General features: G+C 38.4%; 1 protein-coding gene across 4 annotated transcripts in view; it reads right to left on the reverse strand.

Moving 5' to 3' along the window:
• Positions 1-19,628, reverse strand: part of LOC108971708 (glucose-6-phosphate 1-epimerase) — a 116,668-nt gene that overhangs the window by 38,894 nt on the left and 58,146 nt on the right. For all 4 annotated transcript variants that reach the window (XM_018937955.1, XM_018937954.1, XM_018937951.1 and 1 more), the window contains exon 5: positions 11,395-11,551. In XM_018937955.1, the coding sequence (XP_018793500.1) occupies positions 11,395-11,551 (157 nt within the window). The remainder of the gene's footprint in view (positions 1-11,394; positions 11,552-19,628) is intronic.

The raw sequence follows: 19,628 nt of genomic DNA on the forward strand, positions 1-19,628 counted from the left end.
ATTTGTCCAAGAAATGTAGTGGCTGAAATTTCGAATGACACCTGCATAGCACAATTTGTTAAAAAGTAACGTCGACAACTGTACAAATACATGTTAAAAAAATCGAAGAAATAACAAATGATATAATATTTTTAAACGATTTTCATGGCTATGTAAAATTTGCTAATGTAAATATAAAATTAAAAGGATCATATTTGATCAAACAATGAGATAGAAAACAAAGGGTATTTTTCAAAGTAAATAACAGAAAATAAGCCATTGCCAGCAATATTGCAACCATTGGCAGTGCAAAATAGAAATTTTATCTTTGAAATCAATTAAAGAATTTCAGTCAAATGAGACTGAAGAAATTTCATTGTTAAGGAAACACAATTATATTTACCTTACTATATTGATTGTAATGTCTAAGTAAACTTAAGCAAAATAAACCTAAATAAATAAAGAAACAAATCAAGACATAACAGAAATCGGGATAAAAATATTTACATATTTTAATCTGCTCCTTCGAACAAAGGCGCTCGAATTTAAGGGCGGAGGAGAAATACATAATAAATTAATAAAGTTTCAATAATTATCAGATTCCGTTAATTTTTTAAGTAAATTTAACTTTTTAATATTTCATAAAAATAGCTGAATCCAATTCGAGAAATCAGCACGATAATTTGAACCTTAAATATTTCGTTCGTACAAAACAGCCACACACGCTAAAGTGCGACCTAGCATATTGCACTTACTGAAAGCAAGTGCGCCTTTGGAAGTAACGTGTAAAGCTGAAGTATAAAGAAATTAAATTTTGTAAATACAGTCCACATTTCGTAGTGTTTGGGTGCGGTCATAAAAATAAATATATTTTTTATTTAATTTACATATTCAAACACATATACTTATGTATATGCATTCCAATATAATAAGCACTTAAATATTCAAAGATGTTTACGTTACACATTTTACATTAATGTGGTGAACACATAGAGAGCGACACGACATGACTTGCAGAATGGTTCGCCAATAACAAGGCCCTAAAGATCGCGATTAAACACAACAATGATCCTTTCACAAGATTGTTCGCAAAGTGCCTACCAGAGGACATATTTCCAAAAATTTGGAAGATGCAACGTTTGGTTCTAATACAAAAACCAAACAAACCGCCTGGAGAACCAAACTCGTACCGATCACTGTACATGCCATACACTGTGGGGAAAATACTATAACGAATACTAAGCGTACGCCTTGAGCAACATCTCGAAAAAGAGCTATCGGGACTGGCCGATAACCAATATGGATTCCGCACATACAGGTCAACAATTGCCGCGGTTAAAAATCTTGCCGACGTAAGCTATAGAAGGAACTAGATGGATGGTAGTCACATTCGATGTTAAGAATGCCTTTAATTCAGCCTACTGGCCTCGTACTTGTATAATAAGAGCTCTTCACTACCGCCGTATTTGCTGAAGGTCATCTCCAACTACCTGTCGTACAGAGTTCTACTATACGACACAGACGAAGGCCCACAAAGCTATATGAGGACGGGCGGAGTTCCACAAGGCTCAGTCCTAGGCCCACTTTTGTGGAATACCCTATATGATGGGGTGCTGCACCTCTCATTACCTAAGGAGGTGCAAATAATCGGATAAGCGGATGACATTGCGGTGACTACGGCAGCGAAAGAAATACACGAAATAGAGCGTCTGTGCAATCATATAGCGACAAAAATTAAAGAATGGCTTATGATGACAAAGCTTTAACTAACTGGCCAAAAACAGAAGTAGTGCAAATGCAAACAGGAAGAAACTAGAGGTCGCCACACTCGATATTGACGGATATACCATCACGACACAGTAATTTTTGAGATATCTAGGAGTGATGATAGACTTGAGGTTAAGTTACAAGACGCATATAGATAAAGCTTGTGAAAAAGTATCAAGGGTGACGGCGGCGCTAACGAGGATAATGGCTAACATTGGTGGACCAAGTCAGAATAGACGAGTACTGCTGGCCAAAGTGAGTCAGTTTATACTTACATATGTATGCTGCGCCCATATAGGGGGATAGCGCTGCAGAAGAAAACATACGCAAAAAAGGCGAAATCAATAGTCCGACTCAACGCAATAAGAGTTGCATGTGCATACGACACTGTATCACATCAGTCGGCTGGAGTCATATCAGGCCTTATGCCACAAGACATAGTGGACATGGAAATTAAGCGAGTATTCAATAAAACAAAAAATACTGGCGCTCTCGTGACGAAAGAAGAGAGGAGCTTAAAGAAAGAGCAGAAACGATGGGACGAAGCAACTACAGAGAGATGGACGCAAGTGCTTATTAGAAGCATACAACCATGGATTGAACGGAAATACGGGAAAACTGATTTTTATCTTACGCAGTTTTTAACAGGACATGGTTGTTGTGGAGAGCATCTGTAAAAATATGGACATGATGTAGAAACAAATAGCCCATTCTGCAGCAGTAGCGACGAAAATTAATTGCATATCTTCTTTTCCTGGGCAAAATATGGAAAGGAAAGACTTGAAATAGAGAATGTGATAAACGATCGAGTGACATCGGTGAAGATAATGCTTTAGATGATCGAATCGAAGGTGGTCTGGGACGGAATGAGAGCATGGGCAGCTATAGCTACGCAAGAGTTAAGGAAGAAAGAGTGGCAACGAAGTGAAGCGATTAATCGGACTTAAACCGAAAATGCGTAAATGAAGAGCCGAATGGCTAATATTGGTTCCACGATGTAATGCCTGTAATGACCACGGAGTTTAAAGTTTAGTACGTAGGCGTGCATGCCCTACTTGGGAGAGCGACCAATATAAATCGTGCATATCGGCCGGATAAATGAAGATATCTTTGAAGATTCCTCCTCTAAAAAAAAAAACACGACATGACTGCACGGCAGTGAAATGAAAATGGCGTCGTGAAGCCTGAACATTTATAAGACGGCAGCGACATATCACAGTCGGCATATACCGATGATACCGATTACTTTGGCGGTCAGAAAAAACACGAATTTCGGTTTAAATGGGGTATGTGCGGATAGAGGAGCTTCTCCGGAGGAGGAATATGTAAAATTTGCTAACACTTATATTTTTTAAAATATTCCCAATTAAAATTTCAAAAATGTGTATTAATAACACTAGTATTTCACAATGTTTCACTAAATTTTTTCACATTTTTCTCTTTGTAAATTGAAATATACACTCAGAACATTGAAATAAGTTCATATTTGTCTTTTATTTTGTTATACTTAAACTAAATTTATTAACTTAAAAGTCTTTTAGCACACTTACCGTTGAAAAAGTCAAATTGTTTACAATTATGAGAAAAACTAGCGTTTTCATATCTTAAACACCATATATGTAAGATTTTGAACGATTTTTCTTTGTTTGTTTTTCTGCGTGATTCTTTTTTCTATATTAATTATAATAAAAAATGCTTTCCAACATTTTTCAAGCTATAATTTGGGTGTGAACACCTTTTCTTTCTACATACTTATGTATATGTATAATACATATGTGATTTATATTTAATATACACAAATAAGTAAAACTCTATGATAATATTATAAAATTTATATTATATCATATCGAGGTGACTGAAATACTTTCGCGTAGTACTCATTTCTACATTGGCAGCCTCAAAAAAAAATAACCCTGTCAAGCCAATACTCAATGTGACTGAAGTACTTTTGCGTACTTAAAAATGGAAGTATTTTATTATGTAATATTATTATTTAATATTACTAAGTTCTTTATAAAATTTAAATTAAAAAAATATATCCATATGCATGGAAAGATTATATTATACCCATTTTAGTTTGAAATATAATTTATACAAGTGGAAGCTTGTTTTTATTAGAAATAAGATTGAGAAATTTAAATTAAGCTTTAAAGTCGAATATCTCGTAAACTAAGCGTTTGCGGTACAAATAACCTCATATATTTTTTAATCAGGAGGACTTCCTCTTTCTATTGGTACCCTCAGACCTTCAGATTACGGCTCCAAAGAAATCGGAATGAAAAAAAAAATAAAAAAAAAAGAAAACATTGATGTCGCTTTATTAAGCGAATAATAACTCCAGACTGCAATAAGATAATGTAAAGGACAACCATTAACCATCATTTATCCAGATATCACAATTGTTTAATTTCTGCAAATATACGTGGCATATACTTTGTTATGTGCTATGCTGCTCCCATCACCTCAATTAACGATTTTCAAGACCTCCTTAAACTAGTTCCTCCTTGCTCTACTTGCTCTAGAAACCAGAGGAAAATCACCAATTATAATCGCAGGCGACTTCAATGCGTGGTCGACTGCTTGGACGTCTGATACTAGATACTTAAATTCCTCGGCCAAACGAATATTACGATCCTGAAAAGCGGAACGCAAAATACTTTTCAAAAGGGAAACAAAGGTTCCATAATCGATCTCACGGTGTCGGACATATTTCGATGAAGTTTCATATGCAGGAGGGACGAAACGCCACAGCAGGAGCACATTCCAAAAAAGAAGAGATTTTGGTGCCGAACTTTTTGAGATGGTCTGGAGTTTAGCAAATATGCACGCCTTGACGCCTTGCACTTCATATCGAAAAAAATTGTTCAGGCCAATGGGGGAAAATGTGTATGTCAAAATTCAAAAATAAGACACAACAACTCAGAGGCGCATCCTTCAGGAGAAATGTCGTCGAAACTTTGTTTTCAAAACACCACATTATTTCTTTTTCTAAGCTTTGAACCGAAGACGTAGACCCACCACTGCTAGGTATTGAAGAAGAAATATTGGCCATAGCCGGAAAAATTACAAGCAGCAAAGCGCCAGGATTAGATGTCATACCAAACAGAGCCTTAAAGGAAGCCCTGACTCTGAAAGCACAATTATTCTTAAAAATGCTCAATGCGTGCTTAAATGAAGGGATATTTCCAGTCCAGCATATTTGCAAAGTATATAAAACATAGTAAGAAACCGCTTGGAGTTATCAATGCAGAAAACCGGGTTATCAGAAGGACAATACGGCTTTATGAATAAGAGGTCTAATATTGGCGCACTATACGATGACGATGACACTACGAAATGCATAGTAAGTGGCAAGCGATCGAAAGGCGGAACAAAAAAATATTGTGCGCTGATCACCCTAGATGCGAAGAATGCCTTCAACTCAGCAAAGTGGGCAAACATAATCAAGGCTCTGTATAACATATGTGCTCCTCAATATCTTATGGAAAATGTTATTCGTTATTTCGAAAACAGCTGATATAGATGAAGGCACCAAGAGCTACTCTATTTCGAGTAGAGTACCGCAAGCTTCGGTACTAGGCCGCCTTCTATGGAACATAATGTATGTATGATGCGGTGTTAAGGAGATTTCAACTAATTTAATGACCTTATTGTGGTAGCAGTGGCTAAGCACATCGATGACCTCCGGAGCAAATGCAGTGAGTGCTTGAACGATCTGCGGCAATGAGTTAGAACTGGCTGATCAGAAGACAGAAGTTTTGCTTATGAGTGCAAGAAAAGTTGAGGAAAGTATATCTCTCACCATAGGGGATTGCGAGATTCATTCACAGCCACACCTAAAATATCTGGAAGTAATAGTAGACTCATAGCTCAAATTTAAGGATCATCTAGAATACACTTAAAACCCTAATGAAATCCTGAATGCCTTACCAAGAATGATGGCAAATAAAGGCTGCATACGTTCCAGCCGGCGTTTTCGCAAAGGTTATAAATAGACAAATAAACACAGTTCCCAGGCTGGCGGCACTAAGAATTATCAGTACACATCCAAACAATTTCAAGTGAAGTTGAAGTATTAGCCAGTATGATGCCCGTTGACATCCAGAGTGACGAATGCGAGCGGGTGACGAATATGAGCAAATTATACACAAATCGAAGCAGTTCAAGTACAAGATCGAAAAACTTCCATGTTCAAAAATAAAATCGAAAATCTTATTAAAAATATGGAGATTAAAGTATACTGTTATAACAAAGGATCAAATATTACACTTAGAAGGTATGTTCTATAAAATACATGTGATAATAATTTAATTAGCAATGCAGAAATTGACAACTTATAAGAGGAAATCGCCATGAAATTGCAAATTGCAACAAAATGATAAAAAAAAAAAGAAGAGCCCAACATTACTTATCGCAATAACTTGGAATTATAAAAAGTAAGGAAGGGCTAAATTCGGGTGCAACCGAACATACTCTTGCAACTTAAAGTCAACCATAGGATCGGAATCCGAGCAATTTTATTGTACATATACTACTCATACACTGACCGAAACCAAAAACGAAATTATATGTAGTATATGACAGAGGCTAGGTCATGTTGTCCGGATGGACGAAAACACTCCAGCTCTGAAAGTATTTGACGCAGTACCCGCCGGGGGAAGCAGAGGAAGAGGAAGACCTGCACTCCGTTGGAAGGACCAAGTGGAGAAGGACCTGGCTTCACTTGGAATATCTAATTGGCACCACGTAGCGAAAAGAAGAAACGACTAGCGCGCTGTTGTTAACTCGGCTATAATCGCGTAAGCGGTGACTACACCAATCAAGAAGAAGAAGATATGACAGAAGGGGGAGATATTCTGTTATGAGCCACGACCACTTTTTCAATTTTTTTCTCACAAGTGCCCCTTGCTACCATTTTTGTCAAATTACATTTTCATATCTAAGAAAGAACCAGCATACTAAGATTCGCTTAGGTTTAGGTGATATTAAGAAAAGTTAGATGAACACAACGATAATACTCTGAAGCAGTAGGCTGCAAGAGTATAAAAATTAAAATCTTCTACGGCGATGTTAAAGGTCCATTATAACATGCAGTTACCAAGCGCAGAAAAAATGCTGTATCTTCGTCCCCCTTGGGTTGGGGGGGAAACCGAATATACCCGTGGTAAGGCAGGCCTGTCGTAAAAGGCGACTAAAATCCCGCATGCATTGTGTCTGTCATTTTGGGTTTGCCTTGAATTGTCAGCATAGTCCATGTCAGATATAGTGCTATAGTATTCATCGTAAAAAACTGGTTATTGTACACTGTATTTATTCCTGGTATTTGACCGTGTTTTCGTTTACGATTTCGTTTACGAATGCATTTACGGGACACCTTGTCATCATACAGTTGAGTTCTTTGGAATTCTTAGGAATTCTTGGGGGCTCAACTGGCAGTAACGAAAGCTACAAGTCACACCAAAGACTAAAACATGGTACCGCGGGGAGCAGTCAGCCCTTGGAGGTAACTCCAATCTGCTCATTGGGTTTTTGGCCCTTTGTGGAGATTCGTGGTGGCTGTGGTTAAAACCTAAATGCAGGAAGGGTATTTAGTCCGGTGTGGAGTCGCACTGCGGCCTGGTGCCGGACCCAGAGTACGGCAGAGGTTTTAGATGGGCCTCGTACCCGACCAAAGTGGCTACGGTGTTTTACGTCCACCCAAACCAATTGAAACCAAAGTATAAGTGTATATGGCGGCACTCATGCTTTGGTTCTCCAGAGTGTGGTGCAGGTGCATGCACTCGTGCTTTGGAGCGCTGATCAATGCATTGTTTTGATCTATGTGCTTCTAGCAATAGAAAGCATCACTCACGTTAAACCACAACGGCTTCTGTATCTTCGTCTCTGCTTAAAAGGCGAAACTGCGCGATTAATACAGCACATACAAATTTCGGTGAAAAAGTATGCAGCTGAATGGAGTCTACTTAAGCAAAGGTATGACAATCAACGAATTCGGTTCGAAGTGTAGTGAGACAGAGTAATGTATTTACGAATTATAAATGGTGACAATACTGAAAGCGTGGGGCAATTATTAGATACTATAGAGGAGTGTCTAACGCTATAAAGTCACTATTAATAAGCATTGAATAAGCTGATCCATTTATTGCGCGTGTAATTGTCCGGAAGTTAGACAAAGATGGGCTGAAATTATAAGAGCAAACAGTTATTCAGAGAATTTTTGGATCAACAATATCAAACATTGAAAGTTCCATTGATGAAAGGCGTTATATTATATAATGAACTAAATCGATTTAATTGTGTTTTTTGCACGAGTGTTTGTTGTGATTTTRTCATACTCATTGCAGCTCTCTGATGCGTTTATATGCAATACGCACACACTCAACTCTCAGCAACACAAATATATTTACTTAGATTAAGATCTATACATACGATAACATATTGACCTAAGATATACGAGTACATTTAGGCAATTGATTATAATTGTAGATGTGCACCTGAAAACAACCCCATGTAGCATAAAAAATATGCAACATATAAACATACAAAAATACACATATATTACAAATCAAGCACTGGGATTTTAACTCGACTCGTCATCGTGAACATTATATGCTATATACATAGATATATAAGTACTGCTGCGGGCAGTGAAACAGTAGTGGGTGTTAGAGTTTTGCATACCTGTGAGTTTTGCAAAATTCTAAACAATTTGAACATCAATTGAAATTGAAAAGTTTATATTTACATTTCCCTGGCTACGTTTATTAATAAAAATATTTTAATTTGAATGGGTGTAAGATATATTTGTGTAAAAAGTTTTGTTTATATATGAAATTTGATGGGAGCAATAAAATAGTAGTAAAGTAATAAATTTTTTCTACTTTTTTAAATGAAGGATTTTTGGAAGTTCCATCTATACGAGATATTAGTACTTGGTAGCATGGTCAGGATTTTTAATAACAGCAATACAACGCCTCTTCATAGAATCTAAGAGACTCTGGCATCTTTTTAGTGGTATGTTCTTCAACTCATTGTTGTTTTTAGGTTTGTCATTCCATACGGCTTTCTTAACGTCTGCCAAAAGGTTTTCAATGGCATTGAGGTCAGGGGATTGAGCTGGTCAATCCATGACCTCAATTCTATTGACCCGAAACCACTCCTTTGCTACCACACTGGTATGTTTCGGGTTATCATCCTGCTGAAATATCCACTTCAGCGGCATGTCCTCTTCCGGAAATGGCATCATAATATTCTGCAATATATTCACGTATGCGTATCGGTCCATTATGTCAGTAATTTTGTAAATTGGGCCTACGCCTCTATAAGAAAAACAGCCCCAAACCATGATACTCGAACCGCCATGCTTCAAAGTTTTTTTGTGGTAAACCTGGGGTTGTACTCTGTATTAGGGGGCGTCTTACATACTGACGGGACCCTTTACCGCCGTATAAAACCATATTCGACTCGTCCAGACTTTCTACTTCTTTGTATGTTTTACCACTGTTTATGAGAGATTGAATCCATTTTCGTTTCTCTTCACTGCAGTGCTTCCCGCGGCCCACTAAAATATGCACAGTCATATTATTTAGCTCTTTTCATTGGATAATAAATAAAATAACAAGAAACTTACTTTTTGATTGATAAAATTAAATATTTTTTAGTAAAAATAATCTGTGTCCAATCAGCTCACCGTTCACTACTATTTTAATGCTCGCTCATAAAAACAGATATCACAATATAATTAGCTGTAAAAAAAAGTAACGGTAAGTGTTTCGCACTTCTTCTTCTTCTTGATTGGCGTAGTCACCGCTTACGCGATTATAGCCGAGTTAACAACAGTGCACCAGTCGTTTCTTCTTTTGGCTACGTGGCGTCAATTAGATATTCCAAGTGAAGACAGGTCCTTCTCCACTTGGTCCTTCCAACGGAGTGGAGGTCTTTCTCTTCCTCTGCTTCCCCGGCGGGTACTGCTGCGAATACTTTCAGAGCTGGAGTGTTTTCGTCCATCCGGACAACATGACCTAGCCAGCGTAGCCGCTGGCTTTTARTTCGCTGAACTATGTCAATGTCGTCGTATATCTCATACAGCTCTTCGTTCCATCGAATGCGATATTCSCCGTGGCYWACGCGCAAAGGACCATAAATCTTTCGCAGAACTTTTCTCTCGAAARCTCGCAACSTCGACTMATCCGTTGTTGACATCGTCCAAGCCTCTGCACCATATAGCAGGAAGGGAATTATGAGTGACCTATAGAGTTTGGTTTTTGTTTGTCGAGATAGGACTTTGCTTCTCAATTGCCTACTCAGTCCGAAGTAGCACCTGTTGGCAAGAGTTATCCTGCGTTGGATTTCTAGGCTGACATTGTTGGTGGTGTTTACGCATAAATCTGGTGAGCCTTCGTCATTCATTGTGCAGAATGTCGAATCGTCAATCTGTTCCGCCAGCTCCATCCCCCTATGATCATTTGACAGGCAGGAATCGATCGTGGTGCGCGTTAAAGTCGCCTAGTACCAAACGGTTTTCACCACGATGTCTTCATCAATTAGACGATAATGCACGGTGTTGTGCAATATGAAGGCCAGGCCACCACCATTATCTCGCTCGCAACCTTTCCGTATCACGTTAAAACCGGCACAACTCAGAAGATCTGAGCGGCTGTTCAGCTTGGTTTCTTGGACCGTAGCTATCGGTACGCGCTAACGATTCATGAGTGCAACTCTCTCCTCGATCTTGCTCTGAGGACCGTTGCAGTTAAATTAAAGTAGCCGGGTTTGTCGCGGGTGTCCGTGGGTGATCCTGGGGGTGAGGGAGAGACGTGTGGGTGGCATTTGTGGCAGCTGCAGAACCCGAAAGGGCGGTTGTCAGAGTTATGTCGCCTGTTTGAGCTACTAGAGACCGTTGAGGTCCTCGGGGTGAGTGGTGGAGAATTGTGTGCAGATTGCACAGCCGTAGAGGCTAGCGTCACAATATTGCATAGGCAACATTGGGCCACGTAACGCGTGGTCCACTGCCTATAGGTCGTAAGGCCTGAGCAGGTCTTAAGATGGACCCATCCATTGCATGCATTGCAACTGACCGAGGTGGAGTTTGGGTGGAGCCTTTTTGCGCAAACGCAGCAGAAAAATTCCTCCGGTCCCGGGTTGGACTCAATGCCAGCACGAGTCAGGAGGATACGGAGCAACACTGCTGCAAGGCGTTGCTCCAATGAAGACAAACCCAAATTAACACTCACCGATACAAACGGGTTTAGATCGCCGAAAACCGGCTGTCGTGGGAAATGCAGAATAACTCGTGCCAACAGGTGCTACTTTAGACGGAGAAGGCAATTGAGAAGTAAAGTCTTCTCTCGACGAACAAAAACCAAACTCCATGAATCACTCATTATTCCCGTCCTGCTAAATGGTGCAGAGGCATGGACTATGACAACATCTGATGAGTCGGCGTTACGAGTTTTATAGAGAAAGTTTCTGCGAAAGATTTATGGTCTATTCGATGGAACGACGAGCTGAAAGTATTCGACGCAATACCCGCCGGGGGAAGCAGAGGAAGTGAAAGACAGTAAAATAAAATAGAACGTAATTAATGTTTATGCTAATAGCACAATTAAAGACGAAAGTGACCAATCAAATATTTAATTTAATTCTTACTGATAATTCCACATAGAACGAGTGAATTCGTTGTCCGTCAAAGAGAAAATAGCTTCAACATCACCATTGTGTAAACGTTCTGGAGATCGCTCCAAATCCCATCTAGTTATACGAGCAAATCCGTGCTGCGGACCGAATGACCAGGGTCCAAATTGAGCTGAAATTGAAATAAATAGAAATATGAAATAAGTTTTGTCAATTATATTAATAACATTTATGAAAACATCTAGCACATAAACATTTATTTATCCTATGTTTTCCCTTTGATTCAATTCCTTGAATTTTAATTTGCTTTTGTTATGATTAAAAACAGAAAGAATAATAAATCAGAATGAAAATTTTTTAATGTTTATTTTAATGTTTTCAAATATTTAAAATATTTCATATTAAAAAGGGTGTAAGTATAGTCCAGATATTCACCATGCGCCAAATTTTGAAAAGGACCCGTGAAAGGAGAATCGACACACACCACCTCTTCGTTGATTTCAAAGCTGCTTTCGACAGCATGAAAAGGAGCTGCCTTATGCCACTATGTCTAAATTTGGTATCCCCGCAAAATTAATATGGCTGTGTAAACTAACGTTTTGCAATACAAAAAGAAGGTTTCAGACAAGGCGACTCCCTTTCGTGTGACTTCTTTAACCTACTTCTGGAAAAAATAATTCGAGCTGCTAAGTAGAGAAGAAATCGTCTTCTATAAGATTGTACCTCTACTGACGTACCCCGAAGGTATTGATATCATTGGCCTTAATAACCAACAGCGCCGTTAATTCTGCTTTCTTTAAAATGGATAAGGAAGGGAAGCAAATGGGTCTGGTAGTGGACGAGGGCAAGACGAAAAATCTCCTGTTATCAAAGAAACAGTCGTCGCAATCACGACTAGGCTCTCACGTCACTGATGACAGTCATAACTTCGAAGTCGTAGATAATTTCGTATCTTTTCCAACCAGTATTAACAGCTACAACAATGCCAGCCTCGAAATCCAACATGGAATAACTTGAAAGAGCAGATGCTACTTCGGATTGAGTAGGCAATTAGAATTAACAAACATTCAAAATTTATGGATGAAAGGAACTTTATTTAGCAACGTTACTTTAACGCACGTACCAACGGCGGAAACCTTTGAGGTCACGGTTAAATTAAAAAAAAAAAAAGAGACCCAATTGTGATCTGACTAATCCTTTTCTATCGGTTGTGGGTGGTGGGAATTATTGCATTAGTCATGTAATGTTGTGGTATGTATCAAAATATCGCAAGATCAAATGTCGCATGAATATCTCGGCCACTCTAGGCAGATTAGTCGCCTAGAAGTCTCGCCGCGAGTGCGCTCCTCTGGTGCGCGTGGAATGGTGAACTCTCCAGCGCTGAACGGGATCTCCGTGTTGTCTGTGCCTGCTACTTTTTGTGACTCGGCGGTGGAATCGGTGAAACAGGATATGATGAGGGCGTTGATAATATTGTCATGACCCGTAAGGCATTCGAATGTGGTGTGGGTGTCTGCCAACCAATTCATGCAATGGTCGTGTGCTCTGGCGATTTAAGGTGTTGACCGTGCTTTTAAAGATGGTGCACCTCTTCAGAACGCGTGGTCGATGGCATAAGCTGCATCGTGGAGGCAAATTCTCTTCAAATTTATTTTCATTTGCATCCTAATATGCTGCAGCAAATGCTTAGCTTGGCGGAATCAAGACTCTTTGTGTCCTTGGTGCGGCGATGGGTGAAGGTGATGCTCTAGGCGCAGCAATCCTGGTTTTGATTATATTTATGCGTTTGATTTCGCAGCGTTTGTGTTGTCGGCTCGTCAGTGTCAGTGTCAGTTTGTGTTCTACTAGTCTAATATAACCATCGCCCCGATGGACCTTGTGCTGAGTTTCTTCTGGATCGTTTTACCGATGTCTCTTATATAGATCTTTGAAGTAGTCTTACTTCCATCTATAGTTTAATTCATGATAGAGACTTTTGATTCTTTCCCATCGGTTTAATAAACTAGACTCATCCAGTTCAGTTCTCTCTCAGGGGTAGCGAGAAATTGAGCTCCTTTGATAAATTACCAGTTGTAAGAACTGTTAACTGCATTTGGTATGGCTTCGATACAAATAGTGTAGCAAACTCCTCAAAAAAGTATTTGTGATAACCTGCCGTTTTCTTTGAATGCGACTTAAAGCTTTTTAATGCTGGTTGCCAAGGTCTATGTGTAGAGATCATGGAGGTATAAACTGCCAATCGATCCGTTGAGGTGCATACTTTTTAACAAATTCAAGGGAGACTTATGAAGTTTATAAATTTTTTCTCTGTGGCCCTTTGAGCTCCGATCAGATCTGAACAAAGCTCGATGTGTAAAACATACAACATGCATTTTGTGTTTGTACATAGTGCATTGTTTACACATGAAAATGGCCTATTTGATTCGTGGCTTTAGTCGCGATATGTAAAATTCTTGTCGGACCATTTGTTGCATCAAGCGATGCTCACCATGCAGTGTAAGCTGATAGAGATATACTAGAAATAAAGAAGTGAAACGGAATTTCTCAGGAATAATGACGGGATGTCGTTCATTGTAACTAAGGCTGGAGCTCGCTAGCGTACCATTTGCATAAGGAGTTCGGGTATATGTGATAAGACTGACCATGGCATGTTGCAAGTCGGAATGCGTTAGATATGTGCAAGGATAGTTTGGTATTCATTTAATTTTTTGTTAGTGCTCTCGGGAATGATGAAAATCCGTGTACAATATCATCTTCATCTGGAGTCATATGAAAATTTAAAATTTTCCGACATACAGCGGATAAGATCTTTCGAGCGGTCGACTTTGGTCCGAATACTTGTGATTCTGTCAACCAGAGTTTACTGCTGCTGAAGCAAAGTGGTTTTTAGTCTCTTGTTCATAGATCTGCTGGGTTATCGGCTCATACATTCATGTTACAAATTAATTCTAAGATTTGAGATATGCAGTTAGATACATAAGTCTTCTAGATTTGGGCTGGTTTTTATAACCCTAATCTAACCAAAGATACATTTTGTAAATGGTTGATTTGAGAGGATTTTGGACAACTGAAACTATTTTTTCTAAGAGAAGTGCTCCATTCTGTTCGAACCGTAGTAGGCTCAGCGTCTTCAAGGGTGCAACGTAAATTATTGCACAATAGGCCTTTTCAGAGCTGTTGCGTCAAGCGACATTTTTATACCTAAAACAAGAATTATTAAATGAATTGTAAAATATTGAATATTTATTTATTAAAAATTAAATAAAGAAACTCTATTATATAAAATACTAACCTTAATAATGCATTCATAACACTAATATATTACTTACCTTAAACTTATAGTTTATGTAAGCTAGTACAATGTTTAACAAAAGATAATTTCTTACCCATTTTGTAACACATACTTACATTACCACTAGATTAAGCCGTTAGTTTAAGATATAGGCTAAGCGATTCCATAAAACGGAATAAAGAACTCTCTCTGAGTTTTTTGCTATTTAAAATTTTACTTCTTTCGAGGCAGGAAATTGGTAGTTTTTAATTTTTAATCGCGCATACCAATTTAAACTTTTCGTGTCTCAAAAAAGAAAATTAGAAATTTCATGGCGTCCGAGCAGGGACTTGCGCGTGCATTTAAGAAAAACAAAATTTTAATTTTTAAACATACAAAAACACATATTAGTGTTCGTTATTATTTTCGATAAAAATCGTCTGTTAAATACTTTTCGGTTTTCGGCCTTGTGAAGTAAAAACAAAAAAAATTAAACATAAACAAAACAAAAAAAAAAAATAATAAAAGAATACATATCTACATATGTGTAAAAGTGAAGGGTCAGAAGTGCAGTGACACAACGAAAATTATAAACAGTGCACAAAGTGAGCAAAAAGTTAATAAAATAATACAAGATACATTCCAAAGTAAACAGGACTTGCCCTGGTGGCGCCATCTATATGTCGACCGTTAAAATCTGTTATCTTTATCGATTGTCAAGTGAAAACTTCATGACATTTCGTTTATTGGAAGTGAAGTTATTGCGTTTTAAGTGTCAGTATGTTTGTGTTATCGGTGCGAAAATGAGCTTCTAACAAAGAGCCAACATAAAATTTTGTTTTAAAATTGGTAAAACTTTTACCTACACATTTCAATGGATGAAACAAGTTTATGGCGATGATTGCCTATACCGTAGCAAAGCGCACGAGTGGTTTCGATATGCAATTTCTTCGCTCGGAAACTCTGTATAAAGGTCGTTTGCACGCAAAAGTTGAATTTTGTTCCATCTTTTTTTCAGTGCAATAAGCAAGGAAGTGCACAAATTCGTCCTCCAATGAGGTTCTGTTATTTTCCTGCCCTGATGGTTAAGTGGTGATACACGCTAATAATTTTCTGTGGTGAAACACGCTCATCCCAAAGCAGTACATATACCAAAATTGAAACATCCCTAAATTTTCGACATCGTAAATCTTCTCTATAAATATACGTTCTCTGCTATTACTTTTATAAAATAATTTCGATGTTTCACATCTGCCATCTGTCAACTGACAGCTCACTTTTTTTCCTACTTTCCAAATTTTGCCGCCCTGGGCACTAGCCCCGACTGCCCCTAATGTAAATCCACGACTGAGAAGGAGACTCTTTTGATTAAAATAAAGCCGTTAGTTTTTGCTGAAAAAACCATTTGTTGTGTTGTTTTATTTTTAAGTTCTGTTTACTTTGGAACAGTGATAACTAAAAAGCAAAAAAGAAAAGAAAAAAATATAATAAATGAAAATAACAGTTCTAAAGTGTACATAACAAAAATACTTACCCAACTCTGCTTTCCTAAACCTACAAAAAACAAAAACAAAATAACAAGAGGTGCATATGTGCAGTGCTCAAAGTGACAAACATACAAAATGGTGTAATAAATAAAAAGTGTGAAAAGGGAAAGGTCCGCCCACAAGAAAACTGTACTTGCATATGTACATACGCAAAGCGTTCAGTGAATTCCCTAAAAAAAATCGTATCAAAGTGTTTAACTTGGTAACTAACGACCGGGGCCGTCCTAAGTAAAAAAAAAAAAAAAAAAAAAAAAAAAAAAAAAAAAAAAAAAAAAAAAAAAAAGRGCCGAAAAAAAAAAAAAAAAAAAAAAAAAAAAAAAACAGTTTGAAAAAGTCAGTGGAAAACCCGTTACTGTTTAAATATCGCGATTTAAAAGAACCGGTAAAAGCAAACAGTGCCGGTATAATCATCCGTTGTTGCCATACCGCCACTGCTCAAATCACTGGTGGCATCAATCCGCTGCCGTCGTGAGAATGGGCTGCCGCTGCATCCTGTGCCAAAGGGATATAAGCCGACGCACCAGGTTACGAGTACGCATTACTGAAAGCAGTTAAAATAAAAACAAGTGCACACTTTCAGTTTTTGGCTCTCCCTTTTTCCACTTTCAATTATATTGACACGTTCATATAAATACACATATATGTATATATATTATATATCTATAATAACATATAGAACATAGGCAGTCTCTTTGTCAGCAGTGCAAATTCAAGGACCACTATTTGACTGCCTGCCCCACTTTTAAGGCGCTTCCGGTGCAGCAGAGGTTCGGACCAGTTTTTGGTTTCTAACTAACAATAAGATCCCGAGTGATTATTTCATTTAAGACCCGAAAGCACAACAACCAAATTACGTCGAGTCATACTTCATCTCAAGTTTGATTGAATGAACTTTTAATGGTAGGTATACCTATAATATATACCTGCCTATGTGTCTCTTTATCAGCAGTGCAAATCCAAGGACCACTATTTGACTGCCTGCCTGACGACAGAAATTGTCAGCTTATTGTGTGGAGATGCTCATCGATGCTAATACAACTAAATATACAATTGGTTCATTGGCCATTAGGAGACTTTCATGTCGATGGAACTGTGGCCCGCTGGAACTTGATCCGCAGGATTTTGTTTTGTTGGCACATGTCGACAATGTACATTGTAAGTCAATTCTTGGATTTCGGACACTCTACTTGCGACAAAGGTTTGTAATGAAGGTGGATGCATTTTTCCATGAGTACTCGGATATGTCGCTATTAAATGCGCCTCTCCCATACGATGCCAAATTTCCGCTTTTACTAAATAAAAGTTTCCTCTTTGGGCAATATTACGATTCTTCAGGCGCCGCGATTTGATGGTACGGATGGATAGAGGAGCTCCTCGGGATTAAAAAATGTATACACATATACGGTTCTCAGACTCATAGTTTTCGAGATATTTCACTTTAAAGTTCACACATTTTTTAATTAATATATATTTAATTACACCGTACACATTCGTATATATCAAAAATTTACACTAATTGTGTATTAAAAAAAAAAAATTTACTATAAAAACTATTTTGCACATTCAAAGTTTCAAGAGATTTGTGTGTTTACATTTATGACAATTAGCAGTATTGCCATACTTTGTGTCCTAAAAATATAATCAAAAATCTGTTTCATACATAGAGATATAAATAATTCAAAATGAAATATTGTTTCATATATTTATATGGATTATATTACATATATTATGTAAAAAATATAGAAAAATATTATTATACTATATTTAGTAAATACCGGTTTTATATTGCCAACAAAAAGAACTATGATCACCCCGGAGTTGGACCGACCAGGGTTATTTTTTTGAAGCGCGGCCGAAGGCCGCCAGTGCCGAAAGTAGTTTGACACAAAAGAACTATGATCACCCCGGTGTTGGACYGACCAGGGTTATTTTTTTTTTGAAGCGCGGCCGAAGGCCGCCAGTGCAGAAAGTAGTTCGACACAAAGGAATATTATTTTTTATCTTTATTTATCATACAACATAAGATACAACAAAAACTTGTACCATTATCTCAATATATGTAAAACAGAAAATTATTTAATAGTTTTTTCAAAACACAATATGTGGCAACACTAGTATTTGTTTTGACATGTAAAGGAAAACAAAACAAAACAAAATAAGAGTGAATTCCATACAAAATTGTGGAACTTTAAAGCGAAATATCTCGAAAACTATGAGTCTGAGGACGGTATATGTGTATACATTTTTTAATCCTGAGGAGCTCCTCTATCCATCCGTACCATCAAATCGCGGCGCCGGAAGAATCGTAATCGTGCCGCGCTTTGTTATAACATATTTACGGTTCCAGCACATTCGAAACAACCACGCTGGGGCTAAAGCGTTGGTTGCGCTTCTTCGAGAACGCATATGACTAATTAATGCCAGAGAAGCTTGCGGTAGAAGCGTAAGAAACTGCATACATTGTTTTCATTACAAGCCGAAGTCGCAAAACCAAAAAATGGGAAATTCGCCAGTCGAAAAACTTCGAGCACTACGGCCCTTTCTTATATGTGGCGTAAATTTTTGCGGATACACACCTCTAAAAATACAAAAGGTTCATTGAACTCCGAGGAATGCCGACGAAGATATTCAGAGACAAATCCACTAACTTCGTCGGTGGCAAATTGCAAGCTGCGCGAACTGAAGGAGACGTTCATAGCAATGGGTCCAAAATTGAAGAGATTTGCAGAAGACGAAGGGTGTAGCTTCATCTTAATACTACCGAGGGCGCCTCACTTCGGCGGATTATGGCCAGCCGCGGTGAAGTAGGCCAAACACCACATCGTTCGCGTAATCGGCAACGCGCTACTCACAGCAGAGGAGCTAGCAACACTGTTGGCCGAAGTGGAGGTCATCCTCAACTCTCGCTCCCTAGTACCTCTGAGCTAAGAACCTAACGACAGCGAGGCGTTAACACTAGCGCATCTGCTAATAGGGTGCTCCCTGCGAGCGTTACCCCCAGAGAAGGTGCCAGTGGACGCAGTTCGTTGTAGTGAGAGATGGCAACTTGTTGCTGTCTCAAGCAACAGTTCTGCCGACAGTGGTAAAAGGAATACCTCACGGGCATTCAGGTGCGCAGTACTGGGTACTAGGACGCGTCGTCGCAACCGTCGAAGGGTAAGACGGCAAGGTGCGAGTCGCAGACGTAGCAACTAAGCCGAGCACAATTAAGCGTCATATCCAAAAACTGGCCTTGGTGACCGGTGTTGCGTCAAGTGACATATTTATAATTCAAACAAGAATAATTAAATGTGTGGCAACCCCAAATGCAACTCTGCAAAAGTAAGCTGTCAGATTGAAGAACCACCATCTTTCTTCTTGGCGCATCATCACGACTGCAAGCACGTCTCACCATTTTCAGTCTCCGAATTTTTGTATCATTTTCATATTTT

This window comes from Bactrocera latifrons, unplaced genomic scaffold (genome assembly GCF_001853355.1).
Source record: "Bactrocera latifrons isolate USDA-ARS-PBARC rearing strain unplaced genomic scaffold, ASM185335v1 scaffold_355, whole genome shotgun sequence".
Taxonomy (NCBI): domain Eukaryota; kingdom Metazoa; phylum Arthropoda; class Insecta; order Diptera; family Tephritidae; genus Bactrocera; species Bactrocera latifrons.